General features: G+C 39.7%; 1 protein-coding gene across 1 annotated transcript in view; it reads right to left on the minus strand.

The window, feature by feature from the left end:
- Window positions 1-1,529: 1,529 nt before the first annotated feature.
- Window positions 1,530-14,648, minus strand: part of CPNE4 (copine 4) — a 188,421-nt gene continuing 175,302 nt past the window's right edge. Inside the window, exons 13-15 of the mRNA XM_086468413.1 lie at window positions 10,627-10,760; window positions 8,194-8,430; window positions 1,530-1,661 (exon numbers count right to left, since the gene is read on the minus strand). Of these exons, the coding sequence (XP_086324539.1) occupies window positions 1,530-1,661; window positions 8,194-8,430; window positions 10,627-10,760 (503 nt within the window). The remainder of the gene's footprint in view (window positions 1,662-8,193; window positions 8,431-10,626; window positions 10,761-14,648) is intronic.

Below are 14,648 nucleotides of genomic sequence, written 5' to 3' on the forward strand. Positions count from 1 at the left end.
AGCAGAACTGAATGTGCTGGGGAGACAGCCCCATGCATCTTGGCCATCCCATTGCCTTCATTTTGTGGTACAAAATCATCAATCGAAGCTGGTCCCATGGAAGTTACTTCTAAAGGAGAATCAGGGAGCTAGAGTTCTACATTACCTGCAAACTCATTTAAATATACATATTTCTAAAATAAAAACTGCTGCTCACAAGTGAGGTTTTCCAAAATATTCAGCACTGGCCCAAAGCAGCTTCTTCTGGAACAAGCAACAAGAATGTTTTCAATTCAATGGGAGCACAATTTATCCAAAGCCGTGCTCTTTGGACAATCCCACACAAATTATTTTTGGTCAAATGTTAGTCTTCTAACAAGTCACATCTTTCACTATTGTCTTTTAGCAAATGAAGAAGCCAAAATTTAAACACTAAGAATAACAATGATCTAATTTCTTCATTTATATATATAAATATTTCAATGGAAAGATCAATCCACTGCCAATCTGTTCTTGTGTGTTGTCTTTTAAAAAAAAATATGTCTTGAATATTCTTTTGGTACAAAACCAAGTTTTCTGTCACACACAAGTGGTCTGTGTGTGCACAAAGTTACAGATCACTGGTTGTCACAAAATCAGGCTGTGCAAAATTTCTTTTGGAAAACATGTCACGCAAAGTTGGATATTGGGTGTGAGTTTGAAAAATACAAATGAAACAAAATAAGAATTCCCAAACATAAGAGATTATAAATTTGGGTAGCCGAAATACAACCCGTTTGAAAGCCAGCCAGATCGTTTGGATTAAGTAGGCATATTTTAAGACGTGCAATCCTGATGGATCATGCCCTCCAAGCCAGATCTGTTTGCGGCTATGGTCTGAATCCTTTGTAACAGCTGAATATGCCAGGCTTTTGAAAAATTGCTACTCAGGCCGCAGACTGAGTGGGCATGTTTGTGTTTCCACGTTATAAGCTGCTAACATTAGAAATGCCCATGCTTCAGGCCAGGTATCTCTTGAAACACTTTTATTACCCTTTTCTTAGAATGTGGAAGTTGAAAGCAGGCAGCCTTGTGGCAGAGAGAGAAATAAAGACAACAACTGCAAAACTGTGTTGTTTTTATTTTAAACATGCAAAATACAGTTCATGCATCTGCCATTTTGAAAAATCTCTCAGTTCATAGCAGATTAAACCAAAGACATTTTGGCTATCGACTCTCAATAAATATTTCAAAATGCTTTACAGTGTAAAGATAAGAAATTTAGCAAAATTTCAACAAACCTGTATAAAAACCAGATACAGATAACTTTTTATTTCAAGGCGACATGCTGTAATGTAAAGAGTTCACTTTTTTTCCTGGATTTTTTTTCTCATAAAAAGTTTTCAACAATACAACTGCTTAACAGATTTAAGCCTTTAGGCTACACATGCAAAAAAAATGGTTATTTTAGTTAAAAATCACCAAAACGTGCTATTTTTTTGTTTCATTTTTAAGTAGTTGTAGAGAGTAGCATTTTTCTTTTTTAATTTTGTAAAAGAGTGCAGGCAGGTTCATGGAGCTAGTGTCCTGGAAGACTCGTACTCTGACATACATTTTGGTTTTATCCCTTTGCCATTGTAATAGTCCACGACTTGGTTTGGAACTTCAGCCAAAACGCTTTTTGCTAGAGCAGCTGGGGATGCCTGCAGGAAATGGTAGAAAACACAAGCGTTAACCTGTCTCTCTGCTAGAAGTGCCATGGGTTTTAAAGACATTGGTGCTATGAGATCAAGGTAGAAAGTATGGCACAGAAACAGAGGGCAAAAAAGACTCAAAGTGAGTGGCATTATTGCTGGAAACTTATTTTACTAATCATTCTGGGCATGTAGCTGCCTGAAAGTACACTGAAGCCAAAACTGCTCTGCGTGTTTTTTGGGTCTGTTTGGACTATTTTAAGTTCAGGGTAACTGAACTTCCCTGTGCCCTGGGAGAGCACCATATTGCAATGAAAAGAGCTGCAAAGACTTAATTCCTCAGTACTCAGTGAGGAACCCTGCAGAGCTTCAAGTTGAACATGAATGAACATCACTGTAAAAGAGAGACCTTCATCACCATTCTGCTCTTCAGCATCTGGCATGGTGCTTTAATGGCTGGGGAAGTTTTTAATTCATTAAAAAATATTTTGTTTTCATTGGAATTAAACCATGGTCACGACAAAGCTTCAATCCTAGGCTTCATGGAAGCTTCAAAGCTCTTCCTGCAATGTATAAATGGTGGGTGTCAACCAGGCACAAGAACTGATGACCCTGAAATGTAGAGGTGGATATAGAGATGGCCACTGGCTTTTGCTGCAGGCAGGGAGGAGGACTACCCCTCACTGCAAGGAGAAACCATGCCCTCCATCGGCAACACACAGTTGCTGCTTCACACCCTGAGAACGCTTCATTTTAGCAGCGGGGCCTGTGGATATTTTGTGGCCAACCGTTGCCTGCATGTGCTGCAGGGATTTTCCTCAGGCCCTGAATTTAGCAGTGACAAAACTGGACCTCTGTTCTCCCATGCAGCCCCATAGCACCCTCTTGCCCCCTGTGTTGGATTTGCTTGTTTCTAAGTATTTGGTTAGAGCCGATTCCAAGCCCCCTGGAGCCAGCCTGCCTCACTGTGTTTCCTCTGAGATCACCACAAAAATGCAGTAAAAATGCGAATCCTTAAATGTCAGTTTGAGAAGTTTGAACTAACATGTTTATCTCCAGCTAGAGCACACATGGATCACACGTTGCAGCTCAAATGATGCACAGGAGCTCAGCCGGTGTCTGAGTCAAGTTTCTTCTGCACACCAAGTAGTTTTTCCCACATTAAGGAACAATTCACACCTCACTGCCTGTTATATTGTCAGTCAGCTTTCAAAACTACCTTGTCACAAAGTGGTTGTATTGACTATTTACTGCCCTACTGTATTCCATGGGGTGGGATCCTTATGCTTCCAGAGTCTTAAAATTAGGCTTACATGGTAAACTCTTCATAGACAAGCTAACCCAGGGGTGCAGAAAGCCCCCGGGCCATTATAAATTCCAGTACCAAATGTTATAATACTACAAATACAAATATTATGCTAGCAAAGCCAGAAATGAAACTAATTTTCCGGTTTGGTATTTTAAGTCACATATGTGATTAGTAAGGAATAAAATGAACTGCTATTTCCCTACTGTGACATTTATATCAAAATATTTGTGCAGGCAAAAAAAGTCTGGAACATTTCTGCAAGAACAAACTGGCAAAGCAGAGCCCATACTTTGTGTGACTGCACAGCAACAGTTCTCAGGTGTATTACAAAGTAACAGAATCCATTTATTTTAATCCTTCAAAGTGAAATGCGTGGTTTTCCACAGTTGCCCTATTCTTGCCCAAACCTGTTTTCACTGAAATCAGCAGAAAATACACCTTGGAATCAGGCAAATGGCTGATTTTTTTGTTGCTGTTGAGAATGACTGGTTTTTTTAATGTCTTTCCCAAAGCTGTATATACCGTATTCTGCCCCTGAGCCATCTTACCAAAAAATACAACCCTACATAAAGGTAAAAGCGAGAGAGTGGGGGAAGAGTCCTGGGCCATCACTGCACACACAAGCCCTAGCAATTAGGAAGCTTCACTGTGCTATATCTTTGAAAATGCTGGGCAGGAGCACTTGCTATCAGCTTCTCTGGATCACTTGTAGTCCACGTGTCTGAACATTGGGCCAACACACTCTGGATCCTCCTCCCTTCGCCACATCCATTCTTCCTGAACAAAGGGTCAGCCCTGCAGTACAGGGTCTGTCAGGGCTCAGATGCACGGCTGAGTCACCACCACTTGAAGAGTCAGCTGAGCTATACACTCCTCGCCCAGCGTGCATGTGAAGTAAAAAGCCCTTCACTGAGCTTTACGCTAACACCTTTACTGTGCCCACAGGCTCAAAGGCCACATATGGCCCCACACAGAGTTGCCCTGGGGTAGCTGGCTTGACTGCCGTTCTTCAGTCTGAATGTGGAACTGTTGCTTTACAAAGTTTCATCGTGCTGGTGATGTCTGTTGGTCCTGGGGCTCTTTCTAGCAGGGAGCATCCCAAACCCGGGGTTAGGGGTGATTTCCCATCTGATGATTTGGGCCACCTGTACCTTATGTACTTTTGTGGTGGTAAAGCATTCTCACTTCTAGGCCAGATGGTGCAAAGCAGCGTTTGTATAAGAATCAGACCCAGTAACTTCTGAGTTAAAACCAGCCCCAGTTCAGCAGCGCTCTGTAAGGGTTACCTTCGCTGTGTTTTTAACACAGATGCTATGTTAATGTTTTACTGTAACATTTTCTCCTCTGTTTAACTGCTATGCTTGAAGACCATCCTAGCAATAAACACCTCAAGATGAATAGTTCTCAACTGATGGCTAATACACAACAATCAGATCCGCCAGCACCAGGAAAATAATCTGCTGTGGTGATAATTGGTGTATATTACAAATGACTGTTGATTCAGTTCTATAGCCTCAACGTGCTTAATCTTTAATTACCAATGCATAGTGCAAAACATTGCTTCTTGCAGTGGTTGAGAGCTGTGTTTTCCACATTCCTTTGTGATATATGAGCTATTAAGTCACAGTTGTTAGCCTTTATGATTAAATACAATGCAGAGTGGAATACAATCTACCTGTGGCATCAGATTTTTGCACAATAAATATACTGTGCATCCTAAAGGCAGGAATTTCAGCTCTTAAAATATGACTGTGAATGGATTGAGACAGGTGATTTTCTTCCACTACATTTTAGTGATTGTGAAGATCAGTGTTCTACAGTTTCAGGAAAAGGACACTCACATTGCTGGGGTGGTGATAATTACAGAGAGAAGAAATTCACTTGGGTTCAGGGAAAATATTTTCCTTTCATTACATTCCCCTGACGTGAATTGCACATCACTCGCTATACAATGGGACTTTTTTAAAGCAGTAATGGTTGCCTTGATTTTATCAAGCCTCTGCAACTACAGGATTTGCCAAGAATTACTACAATTCTTATTAGTATTTTGATAGCTTCAAAGATATTCCTTAAAGAGAGTGAAAAAGGTAAGATGCTTTACTGAAGTACTGCTGATACATTACATCATGTAGGATATTAAACCCCTATAATAAAGCTTTCTGTCTACATTGTGTCTTAGGCCAGTAAAACATTGAAGTGGCTGTGAGTTTTTAGGTATGTGAATAATGCAACTAGTTGAAATGTATTAAATGCCTGTATGAGTGCTAGGCATGATGAGAACCTTCTCTGAAGTCAAACATAAAATAAAAGGGATTCACTCTATAGGTTATTTTTACAATTTCCTTCTCCCTCCTTTCAATTTTCTGACAGAGGCTGGTTTTGGATAGATTATTTTTGATCTCTTTGGATAGATATGATATTTTGAGTTCCAGGCTAACTACAGAATTGAAGTAACGAAAAAAAAAAAGTTGTTTGGGTTGACTCCAAGTGAGTTTTTGTTTACTGTTCTAGCAAAAAAAAAAATAATTCCTCACAAATAAAATTTTCTTCTCTTCTTCTGTCAGTAGTAGAGGTAATATGGATTTAGGCATAAATAAATAATTGATTTATCAAAAAAACCTGTAAACCTTATACAACTTTTTATTGATTTGTAGTCTTTCTAAAAGATCCTTCAACTTTTTTTTTTCTACTTAATAGTTGAACAACCTAAATATCAAAACTAAACACAAGGTATATTGACAAAAGTGATGTGATTTTAACTAAATACATCTTTTACTTAAAGCTGTCAAATGTAATATGCTGATATATGTTAATTCTTGTGTTTGATCAGAACAGATCTGATAAAAATCTCCCAAATTTTTTAAATCCACATTTATTTGTGGGGAAAAATAAGTCCGAATCAAAACATCACTCTTATTTCCTCCATGAAAAATTATTTCACTAGTTGATGCAAAAGGCACAATCTTTCATTTGTGCTGAGGGTAGTTGTGAATGTCACTTTGTTCAGAGAGAGAGATTGTTTGGGATATGACAATAAAGAAATCCAACCAGAGGTGGCTATTGTTGTGGGCACTCATCCATTACACTGACATTTGTTGAAATGCTGAAAGATCACAATAAACAGGCTAAATATCAGGTTTCATAAGATATATTGACTTTTCTGATATAGCAAATACATTATCTATACCTGTATTACCTCTGCTGCTGAGAGAATGGGGGAGAAAAATATCATTCTTTAACAAGAGCAATACATTTTTAAGATTGCCATCCTCTCCCAGTACCAGGAAAGTTAATATAAACCAGCTAAAAATAAGATATGCTTTTCATTTGACCAGTGCCAGCAATTAAAATCACACATAGGCTCACTCACAAGTTAACACCAGAGGCACAGTATATTCAGTGCCCAGAACTGCAACTGTCAGCGTTAATCTATTCAACCAAGGATGATTTCAACTTTATTATAAAATCACAAAATGAAACTAAAAATAACAAATGCAGCTGGCTTTGCCAGTTCCTTGCAGAAACATGTTTTCAGCTAATTGAAAGTAGGTCTAGCACTAGCCCATAAATAACTTGCCTCTCCACACTTTTACAATAGACTATAGTGCAGCACTACATACTTGTGATTATGTGATGAAGGAGAATCACAAGCTATTAGCAGGTCGTGCTCATACTTTGTTCTAGCAGACAGGTGAGTGAGTGGCACTGTCAGTACAGAAATTTATGTATCTGCAATTCAGTGGCAAATCTGCAACCATTTGGCATGGTGTCACCAAACTAATAGCACAAGGTGAGTTTTACCTCCTATGAGGATCCATTGTTTGCATAAAGGTAGAGGGAAAAGAGGAACAAGTTTTTTTCTCTTACTCCTCAGTAGAGTTCGTGAAAATAAGATCTTGAATCTAGACCTCAGGCAAATATGGCAAAATTGTATTTTGGAGTAAGAAAAAAGAACAACCCCTGAGAAGAGCAAAATAAAATGAAGGTATTTTGGAAGTAGTAAACAGAAAAAAAAATCTGTGGTAACAAAATCTTAGAAAAACTAAAGAAATATAAGCACTGCAAACCCAGAACCAACCCAGTTGAAAACTTCTGTGTGATCTTCTTCCAGATCTAAGGATCACTAGTGAATGGGAATGGATTGGAAAGGACAACCTCATGAGGAGAATGATTCAGTTGCACTGTGGGGGTAAAGAAATTTTCAAATCAAATACTGAGGATATCCTTCCCTGCCACCGAGGTGAGGAAAAAAAAAAAAGTCTGAAGAACCACTTAAATATTATGGAAGGGATGAGGGGAAGGAAGGGAGAGAAAGATGGAAAAGCAGAGGGGAAGAGATGTGATCAGCATTGCAGAGGAAAACAATGGCCGTTCCATGCCTCCACATGGAGGAAAAGGACCCTGAAAAACCCGGCTGCGTATGGGAAAGCTCCTTCTGTGGGCAAACACTGTCTCTACCCAGCTGCTGAAAAAGTCCCTGGGACAGATGCTGCAATGTAGGGCAGGTGACTGAGGAGAAAAATACATGGCCAAGACATTATTTCAAATTTTGCAATTTAATGGTGGGTCTGTCCCTTCCTCTCCTACAGAGTGTCTCCTACACCGTGCTGGGCTCAGACAGGAACAGCTGGTTGAGGGCACACAGCAGCTCTTAGTAACACGGCTTTCTTGGTTGTGTTCTTGTACAGAATTTGGGGAAAGGGTTTGCTGGCAACCAGGATGCTGTGGGTGGATAGTCCTGCCTTTGAGAATTTAGGGACCTCCTGGGGAAGACTGTGAGTACAAATTCACAGCTATTTCAGTTGCCTGTGGAAATTAGAACAGTTTTGGTTGGAAGAGACCTTCAAGATCACCGAGTCCAACCTTTAAAGGGATGGAAAGCAGAACACAGTAATCCTAATAGAACAGATGTGAAGAGAATGGAAAAGAGACACTAGCAAAAATAAGTCAGGGAGGGCAACCAAACTAAAATCAGGAAGGAAGTGGAAGTAAGGACAGGCACCACAAGAAGCACATGGATTCTGCCCCATCTCTTCCTTCCTAACCCTCACCATTTCACTAATGGAGCACATTTCATTCTGTATTCCTTTTTATCCCCATTTCTGACACAATAATGCCATAGGCTTACTAAACACTTCATGCCCATCCAATGTTAGGCCCAGCCCCAGGGACTGTTAACTATGTGTTATATACATTCACCCTTCTGTGGAATGGAAGGAAAAGCCAGCTTACATGTTTGAAGTTCCGAAATGGCACAAACTGGACAATGTCTCGAAGCACAGGCTCGCCTTTGGGAGACCTCAGGATCCCATCATCACCATCCAGCATCTGCATGTCACTGAAATCGGCGTTCCCCACCCCGACGATGATGACTGACATGGGGAGGTGAGAGGCATGGACAATGGCCTCTCTGGTGTCAGCCATGTCTGTGATGACGCCATCCGTCAGAATCAGTAAGATGAAATATTGCTGAAATTGTTGGACAAGAAGTGAAAAATTGTATCATTAGTTAATCTTCCAAAGCTGCTTGCCCTTTTCCAGTATAAAGGCGTTTCTGGTAACTCACTCATGGACTTTCTTAAATAGAAAAGAGCCTTTATTATAGTGACTCAAAGGTTAAGTGTGTTTCCCATCCAAATTTCCTCAGCTGTTGATTTCTCCTCTTCTGGAGTCCAGCTCTAGTTCAGGTAGTTTCCAGGAGCTGGAGGGAGCCAAGGGGTGCGCAGTGTAGAAAAGGGCTAGGAGAGTCAGGACTTTGGCTGGGAAGTCTGGAATAGTCCTGAGATCCTCACTATTTTCCATCTGCTGCACAATCACTTCTGCTGACAGTTTCTGATTACATTTTTTCCTCCTTTGGGAACCAGTGGGAGGCAGGGAGGAACAGGGTATTGAAGCATTACAAGCCTGTAGCATAGCTGTCAGGGAGGTTATGACAGCACTTTGAAGAGGAGTTTTGCTAACAAGCAAGTGGGAGGGTGCGGCCAGCTGCAAACTGGAGGGTGACCCACTGCTGCCTGTGGGAGAAGCACCACACCATGGCAGGTCTATTCCATTCTGCAGAGTAATGGGGTCCCTGAGGAGAGCAAGGGCATGTGCAGGGAGGGATATATCCATTTTTTGAACACTTCATGCAGAGCCCTGAAAAGAAGTTTTCTCATTCTCAAAAGGACAGCAAGCAATTTTGTGCATATGTCATTTACTTCCCAAAACTCCAAAGCCCACTGAACTGGGATCATGGGTTATGGCATATCTTCACTTGGTAATGGGGAAGAGTGACTTTCACTTGGATCTGTTATGAATTGTTAGGCAGCTGGAGTCATTTAACAAATATGCATTAATAGGAAAAATGAACGGGTCATAGAATTTGGTCACTGTGCACGAGCAATACCAATGCACTAAACACCATTACAGTATATGCATACACAGCTATATTAACTCAAAGTGTTCTATTCATCACCTCTTGCCATGAATAAAACAAAACAGGCATGAAGAAAACTTTATCTTGAAGACTCATGCTATAAATTGTTTTTCAAACAGAGAGAGGGGAAACTTAGGTTTAGAAGAAGGAAGCAACTTGTGCAATATGACGTACTAGTTCAGAAGCAACACTAGAAACAGAATGAACCACTCAGGATTAGGTGGGTATGGAAATTCAAACATAGCAATTCCCCATTTTAGGACTGGGACCCTAAATACCCTCAAGATCCTGGAAACAGCAGTGGAGTGACGATCACAAGCCCAGACTAATGAACAGAAATGTTTGGGAACTGCTGCCTTAACAGGACTTAAAAAAAGGCTCAGCATATGAAGAAAGCTTAGAGAAAGCTCTAGGCCTGGTGATGAAAGGCATGACAATGTACAGCTCTATTCTGTTCCTATACATAGGCATTTTTCTTGCTGCAGTATACAAGTTCACTCTTATATCCTTTACTCCCACAGCAGTGCTCTTGTAAATGTTTTGGACCTACTCACTGACATATTCTCTCCAATTCTCTCGTTCTTCCTTTCTCCCATTCTGTCTGGAAGGCAGGAGAAAAATAAGCCTAATGCATTTCAAAGATGTACATTTAAAACACAATCTATGCTTCAGTCTTTTAGCCCAAGAAATCTGTCATGGGTTTTGTATCAGATGCAGGCTAACAGACTTGTCTCCTGGTTTCTAAAAGGCACATGATACTCCATGTCAGTAATAGCAAATTGAAAACTGTATCACTACAATTTTCAAAGGAATTGATGAAAAATCCCCTAGTTGAACAAAAAAGTTTTAGTACAGCCTCTGTTACAGACTTGAAATTGGGTAGCCTACGTAGGGAATCATTTGAACTCATGGCCTTGTATGAGCAACACTTTTAGGGCTTAGCCTCTAAATTTTTGTAACCTTAGTGGTGCCATTTATGTTTCCACAGTGAAGAACTGGGCATTACAGTAAAACAGCTCTAAAAGCAGGAAACAGAACAGTGGGGGAAGAATTTAAAGTTGTGACTATCAGCTATAAAGGCTAGATACACTGCTCCAGGTGACACAGGCTCAAGCTGTCTTCTGTGAAGGCAGTTAGTGAAATCTGTGAAGGCATGATTCACTTACATGAAAAGGCCTTGTTTTGGTGGCCTACAAGAGATCCATCATAAGACAAGAAAAAAGCCAAAACCAGCATTATGCCCTTACCGAGGCTTCCTTGGTGTTGGTCTCCTCTGATGCTGATTTTGCCACCTTCTGGATGATGGGAGCAATGTTTGTTGGCCCATACAGCTGCAGCTTGGGAAGGCAGCTCTGATAAGCTTCTACAACACCTTGTATTCCTGGCATGAAAAGCCACACAAAAGGCAAATAAATGTGGAGCACATCACCAATATCATGCTTATTTGAAATGTAAATAAAAGGTGAGTTCTTAACAAATAAATTCAAAATAATCACATGATTAGCAAGGACTAACTACTTCAGATAATTTCCGAGAACCTGTCTCTAGCTGCCTTGAATCTAGTTTGTAGTATCTAATTCATTATACCGTGCTTCTCGTTCGCAGCAGTTTTTAATGTCTGTTTTCCAGGTATCAGCTTGCAATGCCATAGCTTCCATCCTTCTCATTTCAAGGTGTACGTGATTACTTCCTGATCACCAGCTAAGCTTCGTGCTAAAAGGGTAGACACAAATCAAAAACACTTCAAAACTTCTCTCTCCTCCTCTTCAGATAAATATTTATTTCTGTTTATCATGGTAGTTACCAACAAATTTGCCTTTTGTACTTAGAACCTAGAGCTGTCAAGGAATTCAAACATCTTTTCAAATACCTGACTCCCTTGTGCTAAGAAAATAATTTTTCAGGGTGAATTTGCATAATTGCTCACAAGTTGAATTTGACTATGACCAAAAGCTGTGAAATCTTCGAGGAAACAGCAGGAAGCTTTGCAGCCTACAGAAAAATGAGCTTTAGTCAAGAAGTTTTGATGGAGAACTAGCTATTTTTGGCTTTTTCATTTCAGGATATATAGCCAGACCAGGGAGAACAGACTTCTGCTGACACACTTGACAGATCACAGAATGGAAATTGGTGTTTTCAATCATTGAGAAGAAGGATTTCTTGAAGTGATGCACATTAGCCTCCACATTCAGAACTCCCAGCTTACCAGACCTCAAGGATTAGAGGTCTAAAGTTGGAAAGAAAGTGATAGACTAAAGAGCTTTGTAAACGATGCTGAAGAATGAAATGACTTCAGTAAGATCCTAAGCCAGTTTCAGTTTGCACTGAGACTAGCTCACTCACAAGATTTTACCCAGCCATTTTTACAGGGTATATGGGTGCAGACTGGTTACTAACAAATCACAGCGAGTTGTAATTGCTTTACAACAACACACCTGAACCTCCTATGAAAAAATGGTGGAGAATGCAGTCTTCTCTCTTTATAGATAGCTACGAATGTATTTTTCCATTGCGGTGCTCACAGACAAAAGAACACGCTCCAATTATAGCTATGATTGCCTAAAATGTAAAGTAATGTTACAAAATTTCCCTTGGTAATTCCAGTGACTAAATTACATATTACAAAACTGACCTCTTATTAACTCCCAATTTTAAGGGAGTTCCTTGTTAAGGATTTCATTACATATACTTACTGATCTTGCATGAAGGCCTCATAAACCTTCCCTAAGATGATGACAAGATACACTGTGGTTTTTTTCGTATGCATTAAAATATTATAAAATAAACCTCACTCCCTGCATTCCACACAGCTTTAGCATGGTTCATGTCAGAAAGTTGCTTTCATCTTAGAAACAAACTTGTTCTAGAAACATGATTTCTTGTTTGCTATCTCAGATTAATATCTTTTAGAAATACCTACTGTCCTTATATATTCAAATCAAGCAGGATATGTGAGTGGCTTACTTTGTAGCTTACTTTTCCTGGACTCATTTACTTTAGGGAAAGCCAGTGTGCATTTTGCTTCAGAATTCAACTCTTTACACTTCTAATTGGAATCCACTTTCAATAGCTCTGATGAAATACAGTGTATGCATATGTATATAGGTTTAAGATGCATGTAAAATGCATGCATTTGTAAAAGCATTCATTCAGATTAGAGGTTGTAACTTATTTTCTTCCTCAGACAATAATAAGCATTAAGTATAAGACTATAAATATAACAAATATACTAAATATAAGGCTATAAATAACAATATTTGCAAGAATGGAAATGGTAACAGGGGAGGAAGGGTGAAGATATCCATATTTTATGAATTCCCGTCATCTTCACAGCAATACACAGCCCTTATTCAGTGTAGAGCGATGCTTCACACTACCTTGTGCCAGCGGAAGCTCACTACTTCCACAAAGAAACATACTTAGTTCCTCAAAAGTGAATTAGACACTGGATCCAACCTTTGTTTCTTGGTTTAAAGCAAGATACTCTTCAGCAATTTTCATTTTCTTGCAAGTATTACAAATATAAATATTAGAAGGAAAAATAGTGTGGTCACTGAGCACTTTATCTCTGTCACACTTTTGCATCCTCTCTCCGCATGACATGCTGGTGTTACTGCTTGCTGTGTCACCTGATACAGTGAGAGCATCTAGAAAACATTGCAGAACAATTGGCGGTAGGAACTAGTCAAGCATCCATGACAGGCAGGTGATGAGCAAGCTGCAGCAGATGATTAAACAACAGGTTTTCTGGTCTTCCCTTTTCTTGCTTTCATCCAGATGGATATTGCTTTAAAAGGTATCATTTAGGACAAAGGATTGCTTTTTATATCTCGTAGATGCATGTGTGAATGCTGCAAAATTTGTTCCCTGGCCCTTTTTTTTGTGCTGCAACCATCTTTTTTTGTCTTCTTAGCACTAAAACTCCTTTTAGGCGATGGATTAACTTCTCAGATAACTGAGTCATATGCAAAGAACCAAGTGAAGTTTAAATGCAAATGAATATTAAGTGACATAAGCCAAGGCAAGGGTCACAGAGCAGCGCATTCCTTTTTTTAACCTCCTCTCATTTCCTTTTTTACATTTTATTTTGCATACGTAGTATGGTCTGGATAGTAAATTCTTTACTTGCAGAGGCTTTGTCTGTCCAACCTCTGACCTGCTGCTGGCCCTACATGGATGTGACAGACTTTTCAATCAATTCAAACCTTTAAATAACAATGTCAGAGGGATAAAAGAATTACCCTTCGACTCAAAATATGCAGCAAAAGGGGGATAATAAAGTGTTCTTTGCATGGACTGCAAGTGTTTTTTTCTGAGGTATGTGGAACGTCACAAGTGTCCTGCATTTAGATTGGGAAACAAAGCTGTATTTGAACACTACATTAATAAATATGTTATCACTTAATGTTGATCATTGTTGACTGAGATGTTTTAAACAGGTCAGGCCCCATGTAGATGCCAATGTGTCTGTGTTCAGAAGCAGGCAAACTAACACATTTTAATATATGGTGGTCCAGACAAAATTCTGAGGTCTGTTTTGCTTCCCCACCTCTTCTCCATACCCTCAGTGTGACTAAAATCTCAACTTCAAGCAGGCTTACAAGCTTCCAGGCACTTCTAGATGCATACATGTAATTTCTGCTTCTTTTAACTCCTTAAGAGCAATGTAAAAAGCTGAGTGAACACATCAAGCACCTGTAGGATATGCCCAATTACATTTCAAGCATATGACCTGCAGAGGCTGGGGCAGTCCAACAATCCAGGTGCAACAACAAAGCAGTAATGCCCACTGAACCAAAAACAAAGGTCTTGCATTTAAGATGCATGAACTCTGAATTATTTTAATATTTCTTTTCCTTGAGTTGCTTGTCCTCTCTTCTTTTCCTCACTTAATTTCTTGGCATCTTAATTCTCATCCTGAACATATTCTGCTGACCATGCCTGAAAGCAAGCCACCAATAAGCCTGAGAAAGTCTGAAAGGAGCAGCTAGAAAATTTAAACAGGGAGAGCATTTTGAAACACCCATTTCAGTGCTTGGATGGTGGCAGAAGGATAAGGGAGAATAACAACCTGTGGATTTTAGACAGCAATGATCATATGACCAAGACTGTCAACTAAGTGTTAGTCTGGGATTACTTGTTAGACTGTTTATTGTCTTGTTATTTTCTTTTACAAAATGTGTGAATTTGGCAGGAGATTCTAGAAAGACAGCATCAGTCACTGCAGCCCTCACTTACAAATACAAGGCATACAGCAACGTCTGCTATG

The sequence above is a fragment of the Leptosomus discolor genome, chromosome 7 (genome assembly GCF_034619465.1).
Source record: "Leptosomus discolor isolate bLepDis1 chromosome 7, bLepDis1.hap2, whole genome shotgun sequence".
NCBI classification, from domain to species: domain Eukaryota; kingdom Metazoa; phylum Chordata; class Aves; order Leptosomiformes; family Leptosomidae; genus Leptosomus; species Leptosomus discolor.